We start from the raw sequence: 26,807 nt of genomic DNA, 5'->3' as shown, positions 1-26,807 counted from the left end.
GCTTTTTAGTATAGATTACACTTTTCTAAAATGTATTTAAAAAATAAAAATGATTACAATGTAATCTCTCCACGTTTGATCCCAAGATCCCAAGAAAAATAAATCTAAACGGGGAGAAAGCTATGCTGAAAGTTTATTAAGATACTTAGAAGACAAAGATATCAATTTATGTTGCATTTGTCTGATTGTGAATCAAAAAACACATATATTTAAACACGCGTTTGCGATTTAAATCAAAACGCCATTTAAATCAATATAAATGTTTATATTGTAACGCATAGGTGACTATTCATTGTTATTAAAATGACTTAAATTCGATCATGTTGTGATATTTAGAAATATACATTTGTTTGGTGCGAGTGAAGTTTTATTTAATCTCTGACCCAGGGAAACGTTTTATTTTTTCAAAGAAATGTTTGTTAAAAAAAAAAGTCATGGCTCCGGCTGGATTCTGGCTTGTGTTGCGGTACATGAATATAATTATATCGTTATTAATTTCTTTAGATATGCGATTCCATATTATATTCCCTTTTAATCAAATTGTAAAAGTATGCTTGTTGACTCCGGTATCACGTTAAAGACTTTGATGCTTAAAATCTTTAGGGAGAAATGGAATATTGGTGTGTATTTTTTCTTTAAAGTACCGAGACCAGCCATATACTGTATGTTTATGTTCCAAAATTAATATCTTTTATGGCCTTCACACGCGTTACAGTATGCTCCTATTCTTTTTATGCTCAGCTACTAAGATTTCCCTTCAGTGGTAAAATTCCATATAAATATTCAATACTAAAACGGGCACAGTAAAGACATTTAAATCTTTCTAAGACCGACCAACACACCACGAGTGCCCCTGTCGGTCAACCAATCACGTACCGCAGTATTTTGCGTCAACGCTCGTCACGATGCACGAGGCCGTAGCCAATTACCTCCGGTACGTTTCTGTGCCACGCACTTTGAATGGCTGCATCTGTACCTCTCCTCTCATTCTCCCTGATTGTCGATGTTCTTTCTCCCCTTCTCCGTGCCCCTTGCTTACTACCCTGTCTGTTGTTCTCCCATGCCAATTTCTGTCTCTCACTCACACTTGAAGAAGGCTTCACATCTGAAACATTGTGTTTCTTTTCTTTTCCTTTTAGCATGGAATAAACCTTTATCTGTTCCTTTGCAGCCTACACAGGCTGATGCAACTGCTTACTCAAACTAGTAAACTCTTACTTGCTTGGTAGAAACCAAAAATTGTTTTTGAACACCTTAGAATTGCCTGCACATTACGCAATCTTTGAGGGTTTGATAATGTTACCCAGCAGTAAAGTGAAGTTTTCATTTACACCCCACAGATATGCATCTTCAGACTTGCACAGACTCTGATGAATTCCACCACAGACATGTTATTGACACCTGATCACACTTTATAATCCAAAGAATTAAAAGTGACACATTACAATTATAACTGTCAATGAGGAAGCAAAGAGTAGTAAAATTCAAAAGCCATTAAAGTTTGTATTTAACAATATATAACTAATGTATCATTTTACAATATATACATTACAAGATATTTCAAACAGATAAATAAACTACACATACTGTATACAGGTTAGTTATATTTGGACCAAAAATGGCTGAAACTTAATTTTTCCCTATCATTCATAATTCAAAGTAATCACATGAACTTTCCTTTGATTTGCATTGATTTGCGTCCTGGCTCAATGGAGTTAATGATGGACAGGCTAATTTATGGCATTGAAAAGTGTAAAAAAAATGCACAATGTAACAAACAAATTGAATTAATTTCCTCTCGATTTCAGATTACAGCTGGAAAGGGAACAGCCACATTGAAAAGACGACATATTTTAAAGATATTCCAAGAAATGCAGAAAATCCTTAAAAAATCAATCTACGTATCTGCAACAGTTTTAACATCAACTGGTAAGTCTTTTTCTTTAACATTTTATCAGACAGTGTGCAAGACAATGGCAGAGGATGTATATAAAAAAAACTGTTGGAACATCTAAAGACACAAATGCTGTTGACATTTGTGAAGTTCATTTTCTGAATCTATACTATTTTGTTTTTTGAGATGTTTGGTCCATGTCAAACAAAATGTTTCTAGTAAATTGCTGTGAATTTGACTTTAGTCTTCACTACAGCATAATTCAGAGTAGAATACAATAGTAATTTCATTGAAGCTTCTTTTTAAAAGTAAAACTTAATTCAGAAAGTTCAAGCTGAAGGGTAAGTTGGCAGAGTAGCTAGTATTGTTTTAAATGTTTCAAACTTTAAACAGATAAGTTCTGGGGATTTTTTGCAACTAAGAAACCAACTGACTATCCTTATTGAAATTTATCAACTTGTTATACTTAGTCATTTTTCTTTTATAATTAATATTTTATATTAGATGTTGAATGCACCTGGACTATTTTGATTTTATGCAAGTTTCCAAGATTACCCATAACTGTAGGGACCCTGCAGATCTTGTCAACTCCAAATTCATTTGGGGAAAAAATGGTTATTTACAGATGCAGCCATTCAAAATATGGGGTAAAACCCTGTACTGTGGGAATGTATCTGCAGAATACCGTAGAATACCGCAGTCCGTGATTGGCTGGCCAAAAAAAGCGACAGGTGGCACTTGTGGTGCATTAGTTGTGAGTGTAATGATTGCTTCATTTAATCTCTTTACCATGCATGTTTAAATCCGCTTTATATGGAATATTAATGTGGGATTTTACAACTAAAGGGAAATTTGTTAGATGAGCATAAAAATAAGAGGGGCTTAATGTCTCTGAACGTCATAAACTATGTTAATTTAGGAATATAAACATATTATGTAAACTGTATATGGCTGGAAGTGTCAGTTTAAATAAAAAATATACAACAGTATTCCACTTTCTTCATAAACATTTTATGCATCAAAGTCTTTTACTCGGTCACTTGCTGTGGTTATTTTCGAAACATTTTGACGTGCTTATTCTGACTATATTAAGTTTATATACTTTATAAAAAGCTATATGTTTTAACCTTTTCTATTAATACTTACGCTTGTTATCGCAGTAAAAGATGTGTACTTTTTAGGATCCGCTTAATAAGGAATATAATATGGAATTGCTTATCTAAATAAATTAATAACGCTATTAATTAAGGATCTAAATATATGTATTTATATAGCTGTTAGTATTACTGTAATCCACTTTCTTTGTAAACACATTTTATTTTTAATTTGCCTCATTCACGCATGATTAGTTTAGAAACATTTTTAAGCTGTTCATCTCAGCTGTGTCTCCAAGTAGCCTGTTAGTATAGTAGTTACAGCAGGGGTTCTGTCTAGGTGTTCTGAGTTCAATGCCCGGTTCGGGAACTAATTTTTATTCTAACAAACAAAGACTCCTTTTTAAAATATAAAATAGTAAATATTATGTAGACTTTATTAACAATTTGTTTTTTTATATAAGATATTCAATGTTAAGTGATTTTAATAATTAAATAAAAACGTGAATAAGCAAACGTGAATACTGTCAATCAGTGGGAGTAAAAACCAGTTCAACCGGTTTAATTCAATTCAATTCAAAACACTTAATTCAGGGGGGCAATTTAACACAAGCCTTTACAACAAGCCTTAAAACGAAATCGTATATATTATAATTTGAATCGAGAATAACAAAGCGGTATTAAAAATACCTCTGAAACTATAATAATGTGTCTGATCATTATTAACAGTATTAATTTAATAATAATAATAATAATAAAAAATTCAAACTTCTTGTATCTTTTTCAGAGTCATTTGTTTTCTCCAGTTTTCGTAACCTTCGCTAATTCAAATGCCTATTTATGAGATACGATGTTTCAGATGTCAATAACTTTGTGAAAAATGACACCGAGCCTTCAAATCACAGGCATTTTAAAGATTGCAATATGTCAACATTTTCACAGCTTTTATTTAAACAATATCTAGTACCTGGTTAAATTTTTAGAAACCTTAGTTTGAAGAAAGCAGATCTCAGGTGTAAGCGACTTATTAATAATAATAATAATAATAATAATGGGACAACGCATCATGCTACATTTCTGTGCATCAGTTGAAGCATTTTGAAGTCTGTCAAAATCGTTAAAAAAAATAACCACATGTTATAGGTGAGATTGCTATCTGTCCTGGATAAGGCGGTTAGAAAATATATAGACTGGTGGATTAAACTTGTAAAAATGTTACAATTTTAATGCAATATGGAAGATATTAATAATATCTTGGACAATCTGTAAGGTGAAGAGTTATAGAGGAGACACGTTGAGGTTTTTCTTTTCAGTTTGGAATTAACTTTTACGTAGTCCATTGCAGCCACTTTATGTAACGCAGCTCTGTACTTTAACAAACATTTTATTTGTCACAAAGGCTAGGAGTGTTACACCCCGTTGTGTTTTGTTATGTGGAATAGATAGTTTTGCTTGGGGGATGGGGATGGAAAACATTCACATTCTCATTGCAACACCCTGGACAGACAAATGTGATTAGGTGTTAAAAATTAAGAGTTCAGCGCATTTTAAATTACTGAGAGGCTATGAACAGCAGAAGCACCTGTGTCGATGTTAGAGGTTTTATAAAAAATAATAAATTAATAATCAGTCAGGATGCTGCTGGTTTTAGTTTGTAGTGGTCCTTTGTATTACAGGTGTAATGTTTCATAGCCGTTCAGGGACGCCAAATATGTAATCATAGCCGGCCAAAATGTAAATGTAGTGGCTCTCTGAAGGCACCAGTTCTGTAGGGTTTGGGCATTTACTGTGACAATTATTAATTGTAGCAGTAAATCACAAAATTGATTCTTGCGATGGCTTTAGAATCCAACCATGCGACATAACTCAGACAACGCACACACACAGGTACTAATACACGAGGATACATTTATTAATACATAGAATATGCATATAAACCTAACAGATCTTATCGAGAGGGTTATCAGAATACAAAAGATATATATTCAATCAGTTACGAAGTGTTACACATATCAAGAGGACATACGTTCAGTATATCATTCATTAAGACCGTTTCGTAAATGAACTTGGTTATAACTTCTACATTAGATACTCAAAACAAGTACATAACTCTTAGGAATTAAATTGATATCAACTGGTTGGGATAACAATTGAATTCTCGAGCTGTAATGCATTGAAGTTGAATACTCATCCAATCTCTGGGGATTCATATCTCCTGCAGGCACAAACAATCAGCTGCAGGCTTGTTGCTGTCCAATCCGCGCTCTCTGGCTCCGTGCCAGGCTGTGCTGTGCGGCTTGCGACGGTGCGCTGCTGATGCTCACTGACCGGCTAGTTAGTGTTGGCTTTAACTAGCAACGTTTGTGCACAGGAGAAAAGATGACTGTGGGTCCCAGCAAGTCAGGAAGAGGACCGGTTCGTTCCTGATGAAGAGCTAGTTCTGAATAGTGATTCAGCTGTCCACAGTTCCGACCTGTTCACGAGGCCTGCTGCTGGTGCTAACCTCGGGTGTCCTCTGGTTACTCTCTGGCAACCTCCGCTCTAGACTCTTAGAACAAAGGAAAGTTCTGGCACTCGGACACACTGGCCGTTCCGTGGTTGTCCGGGCTGAGTCTCAGGATGGTCAGGAGGCGCGCTGCGAGAATGTCCTGCCCTTGGGAGCCTTCTGCTCCTGGGCTGTCCACAGTTCTGGAAGTCTCCTTTGAATTCCCTTTAGAAAAGTCCACAGAAGTCCACTGAATCTCTCCTGGATCTTACTTGAATCTCCAGGCCCTCTGTGTTGCCTGTTTTTACCTGGAGGAACTTCAGCTCGTTGATTGGCTGAAAGTTCCATGGGCATCAGAGTCCCACGTGGGTTACTCAGCCCTACCAGTCCCTGATTGGTTGATCAAGGTGAGATCTGAGTCACTTACTCCTGACACTTAGGAATGTAGTCCAGATGTCCAACTGGCACTCCCTAGACAGATAGGCACCAATGGATGACCATTGATCATGATAGCCAGGCTTAGCTAAGTGCATCCCCTTTGGGAGCTGTCCTTATCAAAAGAAAACATCTTAAATCAGCCTGCATGAATAGTTTCTCTGTGGCTGCACCACAGAGATGAACAGAGAAATGGGGCCTCATTTGGGAAGCTCAGCTACTTAATTATGTCTTATTAACAAGCATTGCCACTACACAGGTATTATGGTACTGCAGTCTGTATTATGGGTAATTGTGGTGTCAATTTAGCAGATTTTATTCTGCACTTTGGAGCAGTCTGAGAAATGTCTCAAGGCAGATAGTGGGTTTTAGTCTCTTGGTTTGCTGGGGACATAGCAGATGTTAAAGGGCATTCAACCTCCTCGCCCTGGAAAGACAAATGTGATAAAGGTGATACAAATCCATTCAAAAGGGTGCAGTCTGTTAACACAAAATCTAACAGAGCCACTTGTGAGAGCAAGGTGACTTTCTGCACAATTACATGAGATCTAAAGTACAGTCAGATAAATTTTAATTTTTTTATCTACATTAGCTGTCAAATTCACCTACTTTGCGCAGTACACAACTTCTGAAAAAGTACCTTTTTCTCTCGTGCAAACTCATCAAAGGTTTATTTGTTATAATTCTGAAATTTGAACGGTATGCCTCAGCGACTCATTCATAGTATAATCATCCCATCCCCTCCCTCGCCAGGTCTTGCCTCCCGCTGTTCCACACGCTCAAATCCCATGAAGTGAGATTCACAGATTCGCTGAAATAGTAGCACACACAGCAATGAACGGCAGTGTGATCGTATACTGTATACTGTATATAAAATATGATACCTTATGGTATGAAAGCCACTACAGTGCAGTATGCGTGAAATATTTTTCTTAATCCAAATGTAATTTTCTTGTTGCTGAAATCTGTATTAACACAAAATATAGATGTTCTTAATTCGAATATAAATCTGGAGAGGCACATCGCATTCGCAACAAGCTATAATAACAAACTATTTTCATACATCTGGTTATGTAAAAATATAGCCAAAAGGATCGCTCTAAAGGTTAAATTCCAAGATGAAAAGACAAGACTCGACGTATCTTCTCTGTAACTCTTCAGTTTACATCTCGTCAACAGTCGTTCATTAATGATATTATTAATAATACAAGTGTTTGGTACCAATAAACAGCGGGACTTCAGGGACTTCCTTGTTTGAACTAAACCGCGCTCCAGAAATAATGTACAGTATGTCACCTTCTGCAACACTTCTAGTTTAGCAGGATTTGCGTGATAAGCACATTATTTAAGGGACTGTCATTACCCACATCTATATCACTGTACGACACAGGTTTGAGTCAGAGTGTCTGTTAATAACACAGAGCCCTCCAATAAAATTAACTACTGTGATTTATTTTTCCATTTCAGCTAAATGAGGGGAATATAAAGTCAAATCAGGATCTTGGAGTTTAATAAGCAAGTCCTTTGGTCTAAAATATTTCACGTCAGCATCTAGACAGTGTACATTAGTAAACAAAAGAGTCACTGGCTCACTTAAAGGTGTAACATGTCTGTCTTTACTATCATGGTACCATTTCAACATATTGATAAACTGTTCTCCAGTTATTGGCAATTCCAAAAATAACCCTTCTTCCCTCCTTTGTTTATCTTAAAGAATTCTGTGAAGAAATCCTCAGAATAATTTCCACAGAGCCACACAGCATTGTCACAACATAGTAAACAACAGTCACTGGCTTTCTTAAAGATGTAACACATCTTCACTGTCATGGTACAGTTTCAACATATTGATAAGCTGTTCTCCATTACCACTATAAAGTGGTAATGTATAAAGTTTTTTTTTAAAGCCAATGTCAAAATGTTTCTAAAATGTCCACTTGTGATATTTTAGCTGCTTAGTTACACGACTCCATATTAATATTACTATCAAGTGGTATTAAATCTGTACATCTTTACTTTTTTACAATAACAGGAAGAGGTGTTCTTACTACAGTACGTATTCTTAGAAAAGGATAAAATGTTATAACTTTTTATGAAGTACAGTATATAAGCTTTATATTGTTAGAACAAGCACATTAAAACAACAAACCACTGTAAGTTACCAAGTTAAAGACTTTGATGCATAGAATATTTATTGTATATATATTTAAAATATGTACATTATGTAGAAAGTGGAAGGTTGTGTATTTTTGTCCAACTGAGCAATCTTGCTTTTATAAAATATGCCTACTTTTTAATAAGTTTAATGTTTAACATGCTGTAATACACAGTTTAAAATCATTAAAAGTAAAAAAAGTATACAACTTAAATTCTGTTACTGGCAAAAGATGTGTCATATTATAAATACATAATCCACAGGAAATTTACACCAGATTTGTTTTTATTCATTCCAATAAGGATTCTAAAGAATAATTCCAGTCTCCTTTAAAATAGCTGTATATATAATCAATCAATAATGAAAAAATTAATATGTGAAAAGGCTGTATTATAAAATTTTAATATAGAGTATAGATATATCTAGAATTTTGTATTATGCTAACTTTGTTATGAACATAATTTTAAAATCAGTTTTGTCACTGTAATGATGCTAACACAAGATTGTACTGCATGTGCCTTTTTTTTCCGTAGTGATTTAACTCTGCATAAGCTGTAAGTGAGATAAAGTTTGACTCCTCTCAACCAGAAATGTTCAAATAATAAAAATGTAGAGGAGCAATGAGTCACTGAGTTTATGTTTCTATGTAAAGTTCTGTGTTCATACCTTAATATTATATTTGTAATTTTGTTAAAGGCAGTGATATAGTGGAAGCTGAGAGGAGAGGCATCCAAATTGTTCAGTCCCCTTATGCCATTCATTTCACAAAGACCCCCAAGTACTTCAAGCCTGGAATGCCCTTTGATGTCATGGTAATTTCACACTATCAGCAATGCTACAATGATATTTAACATAACTGTATATAGTATTTTAGGATATGTGCATATTCTATCATGAAACTCATATAGGCATTTGTTTCAAAGGTAGAAAAAAAAGGTTTCTGTTTCATTTTAAAATATATAACATTCAAATCTTCTCTTAGCAAATGATGCTGTGCTCTTATTAATACCCTAAATTACCCTAAATACCCTAAATTAGTTTGTTCATCATCATATCACTACATGTGTATGTCAAAAACAACAAAAAGACAACGGACGAATGAAATAACAGTATAGTTCCAATTTTCAGGTAAATGGACATTTCAACACAAAATCAGGAGGGATGACATCAGCCAAGTTCTTTCAACTCAGATACACTATAGGCTGATAGGCTTCACAACTAAAAGAGATTTTTACTAAACTTGTTCTTCTTTAATATTCCATCTTTTACATTTATTTCTGACATTGAGAGTTTTTTTTTTATCACACAGTGTACAGAAAAAGAAAAGCTTTAATAATTAAATCTACTTTTTTATCTCTGTATCCTAATAAAATATTTATGTCCCAAAGGTTCTCGTGACAAATCCAGATGGCACACCAGCAAGCAACATTGATGTTGAAATAAGTCCAGAAATTTCTGGCAGAACTCAACAACAAGGAACAACAAAGATGACTGTTAACACACGTGGGGATGCTACACGACTACCGATCACTGTATGTTCTACATGCTGTTTTAGGAACTCATGTTCAATGTGTTAAATACGTATAAAATTAATATTCAAATATGTGAACCCAAAATGCTAGGACAACAGTTTTGATCTGTAAACCATTCTTTACTCATCACCTTTCAAATCCTTAGTAAAAACTACAAAAATTGCAAAAGAGAAGTAAATATAATTTCTAATTTTGTTACTGCCAGCAGAGAGGTAGCAGCTGTATCAATCCTCAAAACTGGTCCCGAGCAACAGTGACATACATCCCATTTTCATTCCCTTTCCTTTAAATATGAATCAAATGGTGAGAAACAGATCAAAGAAACAGTGCTACCATACTTCTGTGTGCATCCTTAGACAGAGATAATGCACCTACTGCAACACTCTATGCACAAAGCAGAGCAGGTGCAGTACAGCTATATCAACTAAGATTGCTGATTGAACAACAATTCACAATCTGTCCATATACAGTATAGCATTAAAACTGCTAGACTGGACATTTCTCCACAGTTTGCTCACAGAGTCAAGCCAAAGCCATCTTCTAATAATGTTCTTCTGGATTCCAGGCTATGACCTTTCAGTTCATCTGTAATCATCCCTGTGATCTCTGACTGTAATGGCCTCTATCTTATATTGTGATTTTTGACAGGTGAGAACTAAAGCTCCTAATCTCACTCCTGATCGCCAAGCTACAGGAAGCATGGAGGCCTTGCCTTATAGGACACAACTGAATTCTAAAAACTACCTTCATATTGGAATCCAGGCAGCTGAACTGGAACCAGGAACAAATCTGCAAGTTAATCTGAATCTAGGCAATGATGCTGGAGTCCAGGATCAAATAAAGTATTTTTCATATCAGGTATGTATTTAGTTGTCTAATTCAATCCACTGAAGTCTGTCTGAAAGGTCCTCTTTTTCACAAAAGAACATAGGAAATTGTTGTGCAATAAGTCATGACATTCAGTTCATCACATTTTATCATGACATTCAGTTCATTATATTTGATCCTTTTCTCCCAAAGTGTAAAACACTACAGACGATTTTTAAGATGATTACAAAAGATGATTTTTAAGAGGTTTCTGATTATGACTAACTGGGTTATTTTGTTACTAGAATTTGATCAAACTATTGAAACAAAAATTCAAACAAAGAAACACTACATTGTTTAAAGTGTATAGGCAATTCTAAAATGACTGGTATCACGCTTGCAATGTGAAGTTGCCATGGGTAACCGCAGCATTCTCCCAAGTGCCCTCAAGCCATCTCAGTGAGAATGAGACTCTATCCACTTGCCTGCCTATCAATCAGGCAGCAATCTTCCTATCATGCGACAAATTAAACATCACATTTAAGGCTGATTCACTGCTATACCAGTTATCTGACATTAAGCTATGAAAGCAGTCCGATTAGTTCTCTGCTTGATATTCACTTTCACTGAAACTGAAAGGTAAGTTCCATCTCAGCATGTGGCCAGAGGTGATACCTCTCTTTATGTTTACCAGGAAGCCCTTAATCTGTCAGTTGTTTCCCGGGCATCCCTGATCTTGTCAGCCCATCTGCCTGTTTCCCAGGAGGATCCTTTCCAGTCAGCATGTATGCTCTGTTCCAGGACCGCCCTGCATAAACAGCAGACTGCATATCCAACTGCATCCCTGCTGTCTCAGCTCTTCCTGATAAAGGCTACCACAGTGTTACAGCTGGAATTTATTCCAACAGTATAAATTGTTCCTTTCATATGCTGATGTTTTTTGCACAGAGTTCATTTTATGACTTATTTCAGACATTTCATCTGCAAGGTAATCATGATATGAATGATATGAAGTCTTTCTACTGTATAGAAGTATTTTTACTCTGGCTCATCACCTAGAGATATCAGTGACAAAGCAGATCAGCCTGATTTGTATTTTCAATCCTGTCTTCAGATTCAAGCTAATGTGAAGACTATCAGTTAAGTTTTCTGTTTTCCATTGACGTTTATTAAAATCTTAGAAATGTAATTGTAACTTCACTGTGTTTCAACAGATTGTAAACAAAGGACAGATTATGACAGCTGGAAAACAAGCAAGACTACCTGGGCAGTCCTTGGTTACATTATCACTGCGCATTGAAAAAGAAATGATTCCTTCTTTCCGGTTTGTGGCATACTATTACCTCAGAAAAGGTGGACAAATCGAAGTTGTGGCCGATTCAGTCTGGGTGGATGTAAAGGACACATGTATGGGAACAGTAAGTATCTGACAGTTAATGTAAGTATTATTTGTAAAAAAAAAAATATATATAATCTATTTTGGAAAGCAGTCTCTATGTGGTAAAACTTCTAAAATGAACTTAAATTAAGGCAAGGTAGTCAATGCAAAGTGCATACGATTAACAATAAAAAATGTACTGTTTGCCTATAAATACAAAAATTGATTTAACTCCGATAACAAATTTGTGGACTACAAAATATAAAGTAATAACTGTTATAATTGTATGTGTTTTAATCTAGTATTATAAAGGAAAGTGGAACTTTAGGAAGTGTTCTTAAATGGTTATTGGCACCAGCAGCTGTCTAAAATGTCAGTCCAGGCTTACATAATTATTATATCACAATTACTTTACAAGAAATAGGTAAGAAGGAACTAAAGACAAACATTTGTCAATGTTTAGAACTACTTAAGGTCCTCCAAACTTCTTAAACTTTACATACAGTAGGTAAAACATGTAGTCTTTGAACTGCTTGGTAAATATCCATGGGTGTACAACAGACTAACCTATTCAGGCAACAAGAAATAGTTTTTGCTACAATGAAATAGGAAAAGCAAATAGTACAGACATCATAAAGTTCGATATTTTGTTTTGAATCTTTAGACATTTAGACATTTTTACTTTTTTAGCTCTGTTTTGCTTGATTTCAATTCAAGTTCAATAATTTAAATCCACCTAATATGAGTCCTGAATAAATTATTTTCTCTCTTCATTAATTTAATGGATGTGATAGAATTTCCAGTGTATCCTGTTAATGTACACCTGAAAATCTAAGAGTTAAGCCTTGCATGAATACTTAATAAAGATCCTGTGGTACTTTATTTATCACAGGAATATGTAGCTTTTAGGTTATTTAGTAAATGCAGTCTTTAAAATCAAGACAAACAAGGACAATGACAGAAATCTTCATGCTTGTAACAGTTAGTTACCAGTAAAATGATACATCATTTTATTACATTTTTTAAAATATAAAAAAATGAAGAAAAAATACATTAGGTAATATTTAGTGGTATATATTTAGTGGAGTATTATAAAGATCAATATTAGAGTCCCTCTATCTTCTTTTTTGAATCAAATACATCTCTGGCATTTTTAGAGAAAAACAGCAGATTTACAAGAGATTTATGTGTGTGGGGCTGTTCTATAATGCATTGGGACATAATGTAAACTTTGCACTCTATGCAAATAATTTTAACTTGATTTGTTTGTTTTGTAATAATTACTTTTGTTTGCCATGGACAATCTTATTCCATATTTTAGAAATAAAATGACCCAATTTTAATTGTTAATATCATACAGTAGCTAGCATGTTGATTAGTTATTGCCATATTAAAGGCCATACTGTTCATTGTATGTTCCATATTTGAGTTCTCGCATTCTTTGTATTTGCTGTGGATTGTCATTACAAAGGGCTTCATACACTCTTTGAAATATCAAGAATACGTGATTGGCAAAATCAATCATTGTCAGGATTGACAAATCAAATCATTGTCAAACTCAAGAGTGTATTGAGTTTTATTCTAAAATTTATGTGCTGTGCATCACAATACCAGTTACTATAAGTATTGCAGATAAGGGATCTGAATTAATCAGTAATGCCTTACATTAGTTTAATTCTTACTTGTTTTTTCTTTTTTTTTCTTCTGCCTCCAAGCTCCGTGTGACCCCAACCACTGACAGAGACAGGAGGGTGTATGAACCACGCAGACCATTTAGTCTAACATTAACAGGGGACCCAGGGGCAAAGGTTGGACTTGTTGCTGTTGATAAAGGAGTCTATGTTTTGAACAACAAAAACAGACTCTCACAATCCAAGGTAAGAGACAAGCCAGAAAAACTGAGGAGTTCAGATAACCACTTATGTACAAGGCCAATTGAAATAATTAATCACATCCTTTCAAATGAAAGTATAGAAACTTAGCACAAATGTTATGGAAATTTTCTTAATACATGTACCTATCATTGTACACAAAGCTATTCACTACTAAATTACAGTGCTTCTGTTGTTTTAGTTAGTTAAGTTATTTAAACAATCTCGTGAATAATAATTTACTTTAAATAAGAAGCTTCAATTCAATCTTATGTGCTTCAGGTTGTGATACAATGCTCCACTGTATTTGGATACATTAGACAGTAATACAAAGTATACTGTCTATATAAGTATATAAGTCTACTGTCACTGAATTTTGCTGGAAAACATTGGAAGTGTTTCTGCCTAGGTCAAAGCATTTTCTGTAGTATATCATTGGGGCACATAATTTAATAATACATTTCATTGCTGAAAAATTGAAAAAGAGAAAATGAACAGATGGAAAATTGTTTAACTTAAATTGTTTTAGTATTAGAATTTATATGTGTAACACTCTTGGTATAAAAGTTAATGCACCAGAGAATGATTGCACAAACTGTTATTATTTGAAGAATGTTGCTTAATATTTTTGAAGGATTGTTTGTTTTATCTAATTACAGATCTGGGACATTGTAGAGAAGAATGACATTGGCTGTACAGCTGGCAGTGGCAGTGACAACATGAATGTATTTAACGATGCTGGACTTATGTTTAAATCAAGCTCTGGAAGTGAAACAAAACCTAGAACAGGTATTTAAAAATTTGATTGATTATTTCAGGAAACACCTATTTTGTAGTTTGTTTCTATATTGCACTACACATATTGGAGGGAACCCACTTCATAGCCCACTGAACTATAGTCTAGTGATTGATATGCAGCAGTATTTTTAAACCACAAGCCCCAATACACTGGACAGATAGAAAAAGATAGAAATTGCTTCACAATATGAATTACTGAGGAAATTTAGAATGGGCATTTTGTACACACCCAAAATTGATTTTTGACAAGAAACTAGGGTTAACAATTTTTCTCTTACAAACCATGCGATATGTGGCATGGGACATTTACTAATCAAATACTCAGGAGCTTGGTTTAACTTCTTATCTGAGGCATAGTGCTGTGTACCAGGTAATCATATTGGAGCACTGACTTTTTAGAAATTGTGCTTCAGGGGAAGGAGCAATACCTTTGTCTATCAACACCACTTAAAGCAGTAATCTGATTTTTCTTCAAGGACTTCCATCCCAGTACCGTCCAGGTCCAATTTTAGATAGTAGTAATGTTACTGTCGTATAGTTCCACATTTAGTCAAACCATGATCATAAAGAGTGACTAGAGGTTGTGACTTTTTATCTAAGAAATGAAATTAAGTAGTTAATAGAAGAAGGGAGATGTATAGAGTCCAAAGCAGGTGCAATTTTTCATTGAGCAAAATGTACAGAATTTAAAGAGGCCAATTAATATAACCAAAATGCATAAAAAAATTGGATTAAAGTGCAGCTGTCTCCTTTTACCCATGGTTGGTTACAAGATAAAAAGACTCCTTTTTTTCACTTATACAGGTAACTGCTAAAATAGATTTACTCACTTGAATAAATGAGGGATGCAAAGTATTTTAAAAAGAGATGCTTCAAACAGGTGGTTCCTGTAATGAAGCAATTAACATCCCTTCATGCTTAAGATCATTTATAAAGATGCTGGGCTAGACCAATTGCTCATTATTTTGGCTACCACGGATAAAAGAAGAGATCTCAGTGGCTTTGAAAGAGGAGTGATTATTGAGGCACATTTTGGCAGAAGTTTGTTGATGTTTCACGAGGAACAGTGGTAAAGTGATGCTGACATGGAGGTGTTAGGGAAAGAAAACATTAACAAGGGGCAACTGTGGATGAAAGTGCATACTACTCAAATATGATATCTTTGGTTCAAGATGCAAGGCAATAAAGATGTGCAGCTCTGAATCAGTTTACTGCAAGTGTCAATTTAAGGTGTGAGCGGGCAGTACACTTCATCAAGAACTTCACAGAAAGGGATACCATGGTCAGGTTGAGTGCAGAAAGACTTATTACATCTAATAATAATAAGTGTATAAAGAACACAGACAATAATGTACTGAGAAGTGGAAAAATGTTGAAAAAAAGTCATATGGTCAGATGAGTCATCCTGCACCCTGTTCTCAACAAATGCATGAGTACATGTGCGGCACAAAAAGATGTCTACTGGTTTGAGTGTTTATTTCTATTGAAGGGTTCTGGTGGCTCTGTTATGGTGTAGGGTGCATTTTCCTAGCTTGGTTTGGGTCCATTCAACCCCTTACAGAGCAAGGTAAATGCCAATAAATACAAAGCCATTCTGAGTGATCAAGTTCATTCTGTGGTGAATGACCTGATGGGAGTGAAAACTTCCAGGATGACAATACCCCTGAGGGCATGAGTGGTAAATGAATGGTTTAATGAGCATGAATATGCCATGGCTGTCCCAGTCATGAAATCATGGTATTTCTCATGGAAAAATGGTGTTGCATTCTTCCAGTAGAGTTCCAGACACCTGTAGAATCTACGGCATTGAAGACACATTGAAGTTGTTCTGGTGGCTTGTGGTGGCCCAACATCTTGTTAAGACACTTTATATTGGTGTTTCCTTTATTTTGGCAGTTTATCTTTATGTAATGTGGTCAATATCATTTTTACCATCTAAAGGGAAACAGTGCACATGTGGTCAAAAGAGCAGAAGCCATTTCCAGACTATTTTGTTATACTGTTAGTAATTTTTTGTCTTCCTATTGTATGTCATCTAGGTTCAAACCTGCTATAGCATACAGAGGTTTATTTGACAAAACTATATTCCCTGTCAGAATTTTCAGAAAATTGAGAATAATGAGAATAATTTCTCATAATACGTATATGCATGTCAATTGGAAGCCTGTGGAAGAAAGGGAAGAGAAATGCAAAATGCTTTTGAGGGTCAGTGCACCTTACCAGCCAGCAGCCATATCACCCTGCAACTCACAACTAGCAACCCACCGAAGCTAAGCAGGTGTGAGCCTGGTCAGTACCTGGATGGGAGACCTCCTGGAAAAAAACTAAGGTTGCTGCTGGAAGAGGTGTTAGTGGGGCCAGCAGGGGACGCTCACCCTGCGGTCCATGTGGGTCCTAATGCCCCAGTATAGTGACGGGGACACTATACCGTAAACAGGTGCCGTCTTTTGGATGAGACGTAAAACCGAGGTCCTGACTCTCTGTGGTCATTAAAAATCCCAGGGTATTTCTCGAAAAGAGTAGGGGTGTAACCCCAGCGTCCTGGCCAAATTTCCCATTGGCCCTTACCAATCATGGCCTCCTAATAATCCCCATCTATGAATTGGCTTCATTACTCTGCTCTCCTCCCCACTGATAGCTGATGTGTGGTGAGCGTTCTGGTGCACTATGGCTGCCGTCGCATCATCCCGGTGGATGCTACACATTGGTGGTGGTGGAGGGGAGTCCCCATTACCTGTAAAGCGCTTTGAGTGGAGTGTCCAGAAAAGCGTTATATAAGTGTAAGCAATTATTAATTATTATTATTATTACCATATGGCACTTTGTAGGTGTGAGCTGCCATGAGTTGCAATATAAATACAATACAACAGACATTCAGTATCAAATGAATATGATAACTTTAAATCACATGCTAAATTTAGATGCTATGTGTACTCACAGCAGTATCAGACTGTCAATGACAGGTTTACCTTAATTGTAATGAGTCTCTTCGGAGAAGTGTTATACAATATAATAGATTCAATATTTTATTGCAGATCCCACATGCCCAGAGCCTCCAAAGAGGAGACGCCGATCTTTGGTTTTGAGTGACATCATAACAAGTCTGGGCAAGTACTTTTATTTTATCAACTATTTAACTATTTTTTTATAGTTTTCTAGATTTTAAATCACAGCCACATGGAAAGGACAGACATACATTTAATTATCATGCAGCAACTTTTCTGCAAAAATCATAGCTAAAAGTTTAGAAAAAGCTGACTACAGTGTTGGAGTAAGAATATCATGAAGCATGTTTTTTTATTATCGTTTACTAAACTGTTTGGAAGTGTTTTTTGAAAGTGTACACCTGATTAATGGTTAGTAGCTTATTAGTCTGTAATTTTCTGACTCTATTCTTCTAGTAAGCAATTTCTCAGGACCCCTGCAGAAGTGCTGTAGAGATGGAATGGCAGAGAATATTATGGACTACACCTGTGAAAAGAGGACCCAATTTATTATCGAAGGCAAAGAGTGTATTGATGCTTTCTTGCACTGCTGTAAAGAGATCGCCAAAAGACACAAAGAACGTCAGAGGGAAATGTTAGCTCTTGCACGGAGTGAGTTTCATATTTCAATCAACAGAATAATGTATAATGTACACTACAACAATTGACTCTCCATATTAAGGCAGACACTTTAAAACAAATAAGCACAATATCACTGTCATTGTGGCAAATTTAAAGACCTGTACGTACTGGACCGTACTTTGTTAGAGCATTTTATTAATCTATTTTAAGTTTAAACAAATATTTCTTTCTTATTTTTAATGCTGTTTCCTATTTGTGATCATAGAAATACTACTTCATCCCTCAGTGACTTTAAATCCTCTTGCAAAGCCAAAACATGCAATTATCTTTAAAAAGAATATCAAATCAGGTTGATATTGCTGACCTGCAGTACTGGGGTCCTGGGTTCAATTCCTGGAGGGCTATATACATTAAAATGTATAGTAAGCAGCCATATTACCATGCAACTCACAGCTGGCAAACCACTGAAGCTAAGAAGGTGTGAGCCTGTCAGTACGTGAATGGAAGACCTCCTGGGAAAAACTAAGTTTGCTGCTGAAAGGTGTTAGTGGGGACCGTAGGGGGCACCCACCCTGCAGTCTATATGGGTCCTAACGCCCCATTATAGTGACTGGGACACTATACCGTAAAAAGGTGCCGTCCTTCAGATGAGATGTTAAACCGAGATCCTGACTCTCTGTGGCCATTAAAAATCCCAGGTCGTTTCTTGAATAGAGTAGGGGTGTAACCCTGGTGTCCTGGAGAAATTTCCCATTAGCCTTTACCAATCATGGCCTTCTAATAATCCCTATCTATGAATTGGCTTCATCACTCTGTTCTCCTCCTCACTGATAGCTGATGTGTGGTAAGCATTCTGGTGCACTATGGCTGCTGTCGCATCATCCAGGTGGAGTCCACATTACCTATAAGTTATTTGAGTGTCCAGAAAAGTGCTGTATAAGTGTAAGGAATTATTATTATTGTTTGTATGTTGTTTGCATATTTGCCTGAGTTTTCTCTGGGTCCTCCGGGTCCCTCCCTAAATTCAAAGACATGCTAGTAGGTTAATTGGCTTCTGTGAAAACTAGCTCTGGTGTGAGTGTGTACTGTATGAATCTATGTGTGCCCTGTGATGAACTGGCCCTGTGATGAACATCCTTGGTGTATTATATTTATACTTATATTTTTTTAAACTATCACTTTTCTGAGTGTTAATAATACTGTGTATTTTTACCTGGAGAATGTGTATGTGCTATGCATATTATTTTGTACTAAATTATTCCAAAGTTCATCACTCCTTGTTTCAATGTAGGTGAAGAAGATGATGATTACATAAGTGATGATGAAATTGTGTCCCGAACTGAATTCCCAGAAAGCTGGCTGTGGCAAATTGAAACTTTACCAACAGCACCCAAAGACAAAGATGGGTATGGCAACAATTTATATTATCTGTAATAATGTGCTCTAAGTCATTTAATTGCCTTTTTTCCACACTATGCACTGAAACAAATAGATTTAGTTTGTTCAGTTTTTATTTTAATACCAAACAGCAGTTAAGAGTTTATTTTATAAGGAATTAACTGCTGTTTTTTTTACAACTTCTTTAATAACAGTTAAAAAATAACAAAAATAATCCAATTTAATTCAATTCAATTCAATTTAATTCAATTCAATTCAATTTTATTTGTATAGCGCTTTTTACAATGGACATGGTCACAAAGCAGCTTTACAGGTTACCGGGCCTGAACCCCCAGTGAGCAAGCCTAAGGCAACAGTGGCAAGGAAAAACTCCCTTAGACTAAAGTAGGAAGAAACCTTAAGAGGAACCAAGGCTCGGAAGCAGGGACCTATCCTCCTCTGGTCGGCATCGGGTTAAATTAAAATGAACACATACTGTATGAGAGTCGTCTATATTCTATTACATGGTGGGAAAAGCGCAATCATGTATGGTGATTAATAATAATAATACTACTAATAATAATAATGCTTTTAATGTTCTAATAGTGACATATTAATATACTATCATTAACTTCTTAATATTTCTTTCACTGCAATATGTCTTTAGTAGTTACACTTTGGCATCGAAACACCAACAGTTTTCACAGACACTGGACAAGACAATATGTGATACTAGAAGACCCCCGAACATTCTGTTCCACTACAGTGAAGTCATAGTTTTTCTTAACAACAGCCAAAGTTACTACCAGCATAACAAATTTCTTGCACTTGTTTTACAACATATTTTGCCCCATCTTTCCTTACCTGTTATCTATAAATTATTATCAGCACTTTGGATGCCAAATGAAATTGCAAAGTAATTGCAAAGTAACAGGCCATGAAAACTGACATACTTTGAAATTCATTGAAATATTAATTAAATCAAGAGTGAAGCTCTGAAGTTTAGAGCAGATTGGATAAACTATAATGGGTGGGATGGGGAGAGATACATGCATCAAATGGCTGTTTAGCAATTGTAAATTAAACTGAAATTAAATTTTGTTTCAAAAACTGTTTTTGAGGGATAGGTTTTGAGAAAGGAATATGATTGAACATTTTTAAGTGTTGTTCAGTATATTCAACTAAATATTAAAAAGATAAATATTAAAAATCCTTTAATTGTATCATTTTATGTGCAATGAAAAAAAATGCTAATGAACTTGAAACAATTACATAAGAATGCAATATAATATAACTACAAGAAAGGCATATGTCTGTGACCAAGGACATGATTCTAATTCAGAAATGTGTGAAACCTAATGAGATGGCCTTATTTCTTGTTTAAGCCTTGTTAAAAAAGACATCCAGAGCTTCCTGAAAGACTCCATCACTACCTGGGAAATTACAGCCATCAGTTTGTCCCCACTGAAAGGTAAAGTTATTTTGCTTTTCAGAATTAAAACAGTAGTAAACAGATTTCTACAGACATACTAAGAACAACCTATAATAGCTCAGTAAAACAGAAAAATGGCAGTCTAAGGAATAAACACTATATAAGGAATAATATATAATAATATAAGGAATACTGTATACGTCTAAGCTGATCTTTTTAATGTGGTATTTTCTTTTGCTGAAGATTACATACAGTAAGATGACACTAAATTCATCTACATTACACAATTTACTGTAGGTTAAGTGAGTTGTACTAAGGCTTCATGCTACTTAAGGTTCAAAGTGTAGTCATTTAGCACTTTTTGAACAAAAATGTAATATAATCTTGTATATTGTCTGGGTATGTTTAGGAATCTGTGTAGCTGATGTTTATGAGATCACAGTGTTGAAGAACTTCTTCATTGACCTGAAGCTACCCTATTCTGTGGTACGAAATGAACAAGTGGAAATTAAGGCTGTGGTGTACAACTATGAAGACATGCCAATCAAAGTAAGACATTTCTTTATTCCAACTCCTGCTGGGAATTGTTGATGGTTTATTTGCAAATGAGATAATCCAGTCAAAAAAGTTCCATACAGACAGGTGATCTATGTATTTGACATCAATTAAAATGTACACAAGTGTTATACTTGATTACCTGTTCATGACATGCCACATACAGTTTGTGCTTGAAAGGCCACACCCTGTTACATATAAAAGATGATGACAAAAAGCAAAGAAACTCCATCAGTCTTTTGCTTTCCATAATAATATACAATATTCTCACTCAGGGGCCATAGTAAGTTTTTGTTTTAAATAAATGCAGTATGATTTTCAGTTAGCTGTTCCCAAATGTCTTATTCTTTAAAGATTGATAATCAGAAAATACCAGCATTAGATAAAATATCTGCACTATATTCACTTCATCTTCAGCCCACACTGGATTTATTTGATTTAACCCGAAAATGCATATTAATTTGCAGATTTGTTAATGCGATACTGTCTGGAGATCATCTCCACTCTGAGCTCAATTATAATGAAAAAAAATGTGCGGAACAAAGTTGGAGACTAGATGAACTTGTGCTTAGTACTATACTAAGAGCTCAGCATCTAATTAGCAAAAACTGCGGGGGGTCTGAATCAGAACATTTCAGTTAATCATACAAGTAAATTAATATATAGGCCACATTAATATTTAGTATTTATTTAGTATTTAGTGATATTTAATATTAATAATTATACTTTTTTAATTTAGAAACTGCAATTATGCTAAAATATACCAGATTAGGATATGTAGCTACTAATGTGTTATTCAATTTGCAGTTAGTCACAAAATAAACAAGTATAGCAGGTTTGAATTAGAACATGTATTTTATTATAACGACTTTTATTCCCATTGATAAAAAATATAGATTCCTTTTAATAGATTCCTTCTACATTTGTTGTACTTCATCTAAGAGTTTTTTTTTCTTTAACGTACCTAACTTACTATCTGTACCCCCATTTTCTCAATATCCTTTCTTTCCCCCAAGAACCACAAGTGTAAAATCCCACCACAGTAAAAAATACAACAAATCCATCCAATTGCTCTCTAGATGTGACAGAACAATTTTAAGACTTGAAAGACTATAAATATCAACATTAAACTGCATTATTAATAAACATCACTTTTATTAATAAACCCATGTATTAATAAACATAATTAAATGTGGTGTGGTTAGATTATGTGGTAATGTTATGTGACAGATCCCTACATTTGTTATGTTGTGATAATATTATTTCCACTATATTCAAGAATGTTCTAATGTAATCCAGTTACTATGCTATTAAGTTGCTTACACCATATGAAGAGGTAGTTTAACTTAGTCCCCTACATTAGTAACTTCTAAAGGGCAGAAGGTGTTGCTTTGGGTTCATTGCAATTGACAACAGCTAACCACATGTTGAATTCCAGTAAGTACGCTGCTTTCAGTTCTTTGCAATTGACCCCGTATGTTCTACTGTACTTGTGTTAGTTTTGTTTTTCTTCGGATGCTCTCATTTACTTCCATCACCTGTAGATATACTGGCTAGGTTTGAAAATTCTAAATTCTTAATTGTTAGATTCATTCCATACATCCTTCATGAAGCTTGTCAAACTGCATTTCATTACCTGGATGCTCCCAACTACAGACTGCATGCAAGAACAGTGGAATATTTGATTCTATGACATGGATTGCTGAACAGTATACTGTACACGTCCTTAGTCTCCACCAAAGATGTTCTGTTGTTGATAGAGAATTGCCACAAGATAAAAAAAACATCTACACCATGTAAAATCATCACTGTGACCTTGCTATGGTAGACTTGCGACATATGCTTTCCATTTATTCTGCCATAGAAAAAATAGATTAATCCCCTAAATAAAACATATCACAGGAGGTGTTATTCGGGGTGGTGGCACTGTGGCTGAGGATCTGCACGTGTGGCTGGAAGGTTGCTGGTTCAAATCCCATGGCCGGCAGAGGAATCCTACTCTGTTGGGCTCCTGAGCAAGGCCCTTAACCCTAGCTGCTCTGGGGGCACTGTACAATGGCTGAGCCTGCACTCTGACCCCAAGCTTCTCTCCTTGTCTGTGTCTCATGGAGAGCAAGTTGGGGTATGCAAAAAGACAAATTCCTAATGCAAGAAATTGTATATGGCTAATAAAGTGATCTTATCTTTCTGTAGTGGTCATTTTTTCCTAGATGTGTCTTGTACTTTAGCAACTGCACTCTGAAAATTATTATATTATTATGCTGATTGATCAGATGGATTTGAAGGTGCTACAGTAGATTGGTTTGCTGCTTCTCAGGATGTGACCTGTCAATCACAGATCTAGTTTCGCTGGGCTCCTTTGCTGATTCTTGAAACAGAATTTTCCATTTTCCAGGCAATTTTACAACTCACAAACAAGCAACCTTTAATTATGCCAGATATCAACCAGGAACGTTTTACTACTTAAGTAGTGTAATGAAGTATTTTTTTAACTATTGTGGTAAAAATTAAAATAATTTCCTTTTGAATGTCTATTCCTAGACATTTTAAATTAACTTGATTGAAATTCTTATTTTCCTCCCTTCAGGTGCGTGTGGAGCTGATGGAGAACGAACAGGTATGCAGTGCAGCCAGTCAGAAGAGAAAATACAGGGTGGAAGTGAATATTGATCCATTATCTTCAAGAGCTGTGCCCTTTGTCATCATCCCCATGGAGAAAGGAGAGTTGGAGATTGAAGTTAAGGCCTCAGTCTTTGGTGTTGCAGTTTATGATGGAGTAAAGAAGAAGCTTCGGGTTGTGGTAAGCAAACATTTGAATGAAGGCTTTATAAATGATAAAGCCATTGTTTATGCACCACAATATTACAAAATAACCTTATGGAACATCATTATTATTTTTAATAAGGATATTTTGTAATATTTTGGTGCATAAACAATGGCTTTATTTAGCTATTATATCTAATTATATTTAGTTTATTTATATCTTACAAAAATGTAAGCTAAATAATTTAGTTTACTATATTTTTCTTGCTGTAAACAGCACACAAACCATTGAATAAAACATTAGATACATTTAGATTTTATGTAAATCAGTTCTGAGTGTAATTTAGCAACTTTACTGAAGATCAATTAAGAACCTTAGTTACTTTTAATAGTAAAGTCTTCATTAGCCATTGTTCAAGCAACACTGCACAATGGATGAATGCTGTCAGGAGTTGTTTAAGCTTAAGATAGACAGGGCTAATTCAGCTGACTCCTGGGGTGTGCTAGACACCTGTGAGCTTGCTGTGATATTAAAGAAAGATGTGTCATTCTTCCACTCAGCTCTGACCCTGCTATGAAGCAATGCAGAGCTAGTAGCACAATAAATTAGGAAAGTAGGTAAGGCAGCTGGATATGTCAGATGAGTGTTTGTTCAATTACATATTTTCAATGTGCAGCATAGGGGATGTTGCAATAAACAAGGTGATGATTTTATTCATTCCAAAACCAGAAGAAAGTATAAAAAACAATCACTGATTCAAAAATTAATTACTATTGCAAATCAGTACTGAATTTATTTAGCATTGATAAGTGGGGCAATACGGTAGATTATCATCTTTAGAGAATACATTAATGCAAAATAACATAAGAAATAAAATGAATTTGTACTTTTTTCCAAAGGCAGAAGGTGTGCAAACGAAAAAGACTATTAAAACTATTCCATTGAATCCATCTGTCCACGGTGAGTTGTTTATAGATTACACTAGATTACTCTCATTCTATATATTTTTCATGGCACAAAACAACATGAAATGTATTTTTCAAATACTCTCTCCAGAAGTAGTTTTTAAAAGGGAGAGAAGTATCACTTTATTGGCCACATAGAAATTGTATTAAGAATTTGCCTTTTTCACATACCCCAAATTGCTCTCCATGAAACACACAGACAGGGAGAGAAGCTTGGGGTCAGAGCGCAGGGTCAGCCATTTATATGGCGCCCCTGGAGCATTTGGGGTTTAGGGTCTTGCTCAGGGGCCCAGCGGAGTAAGATTCCTCTGACGGCCGATACAAACTGGCAACTTCCAGCCATAGGTGCAGATCCTTAGCCATTCTGTGAAAGGCCACTATGCATAACACTGTATCACCTTTTTGAATTTTTTTATTATTCATTTTTTTTATATTTTAACAATGTTTAATAAGCTTTAATGAACATTGAAATAAACTAGTCAAAATATTTTATATATATATACAAATTTAAATTATATTTACATTTTCCCAGTAAAGTAAGCCCCTAATACAATCACCTGTTCCCTCCACCACATTAATAAGACTAATCAGGCTTTCTTTCCAGGAACTGCTAAGCAACTCTTTGGTCATTTCACTTGGGGCTAAACCACCTCTTTCATATGGTCTAGTTGTCACCCCTCATGCCAAGGAAGTTACATTGGTACATTGAATACTGAAAATCTCTATGATTGTGTTCTCTTTGAGTCCCTTCTAGTGGTGTTGATTAGCTTTGTACATTTCTATGGAGTCACTGTTAACACACAAGAAAAATGCTTCGAGGTAATATAGAAATAATGGTAAAAATCAGTAACTCTAACAGCCAAGCATATTAACAAAACAGGGCTCTCAGAAACCAGGGTACTACCTTACTGATAATGTAGAGCAGATACTAGCTTGTACTGAATTAAAACTGAGAATATATCTAATGTGCAATGTCTTTGCATTTTTCTCATAGGTGGAGTTCAAAGTGAAAAAGTTGATAAAATTGTCCTGCCATCATTAGTACCAAAAACAGAACCTCAGACTTTCATCAGTGTAACAGGTAATCAACAATATAACTGTTCTATTATTAATGTAGTAAATAAGCATATGCATTGTAAAGTACAATGGACAATCATAAAGAAAAGGCATATTCAATAAAATTAAAAAAAAAACTTTCTCAAGAAAGAAATGGACAAAAAGCTTCAGGCTGAGGAAAGAAAAAGTTCAATATTCAATAATGATAGCAAAAAAGGAAGAAGTGTTATGGTTACAAGAAGATTATACAATTAGCAATTCTACTAATTGTCCCTTAGGAAACAAGAAGTGTTATATATAGGTGATTAATAACTTTTCAAGCAGACTCAAGACAAAGACATTACTCACTGACTGGAAAATCACTAATGTACAGATGCAGCCATTCAAAGTTCGCGGTACAAACCCGTACCGCGGGCAACTACCCACAAGCCACCGCAGTCTACCGCAGTAAGTGATTGGCTGGCCAAAATGACCGACAGGGGCACTAGTTTTGCATTGGTTGGTAGTGAAAAGATTTAATAATTTAATCTCTTTACTGTGCACGTTTCAATCCGCTTAGTATTGAATATTTATATGGAATTGTACCACTAAAGGGAAATTTTAGTAGCTGACCATACTGTTTTGAACTGTTTACGTTCCTCCGCCT

General features: G+C 35.2%; 1 protein-coding gene across 1 annotated transcript in view; it reads left to right on the top strand.

The window, feature by feature from the left end:
• LOC148820910 (complement C3-like) overlaps positions 1-26,807 on the top strand; it is a 110,489-nt gene that overhangs the window by 41,482 nt on the left and 42,200 nt on the right. Inside the window, exons 9-23 of the mRNA XM_088931600.1 lie at positions 1,809-1,929; positions 8,757-8,872; positions 9,449-9,592; positions 10,241-10,450; positions 11,614-11,817; positions 13,493-13,654; positions 14,308-14,437; positions 17,482-17,553; positions 17,848-18,042; positions 19,304-19,418; positions 20,775-20,860; positions 21,231-21,370; positions 23,964-24,176; positions 25,040-25,100; positions 26,100-26,186. Coding sequence (XP_088787726.1) covers positions 1,809-1,929; positions 8,757-8,872; positions 9,449-9,592; positions 10,241-10,450; positions 11,614-11,817; positions 13,493-13,654; positions 14,308-14,437; positions 17,482-17,553; positions 17,848-18,042; positions 19,304-19,418; positions 20,775-20,860; positions 21,231-21,370; positions 23,964-24,176; positions 25,040-25,100; positions 26,100-26,186 — 2,056 coding nt within the window. The remainder of the gene's footprint in view (positions 1-1,808; positions 1,930-8,756; positions 8,873-9,448; positions 9,593-10,240; positions 10,451-11,613; positions 11,818-13,492; positions 13,655-14,307; positions 14,438-17,481; positions 17,554-17,847; positions 18,043-19,303; positions 19,419-20,774; positions 20,861-21,230; positions 21,371-23,963; positions 24,177-25,039; positions 25,101-26,099; positions 26,187-26,807) is intronic.

This window comes from Atractosteus spatula, chromosome 14 (assembly GCF_055471065.1).
Source record: "Atractosteus spatula isolate fAtrSpa1 chromosome 14, fAtrSpa1.hap1, whole genome shotgun sequence".
NCBI lineage: Eukaryota > Metazoa > Chordata > Actinopteri > Semionotiformes > Lepisosteidae > Atractosteus > Atractosteus spatula.
Note: the sequence above shows the minus strand (reverse complement) of the source record. Positions and strands in the feature narration are given on the sequence as shown.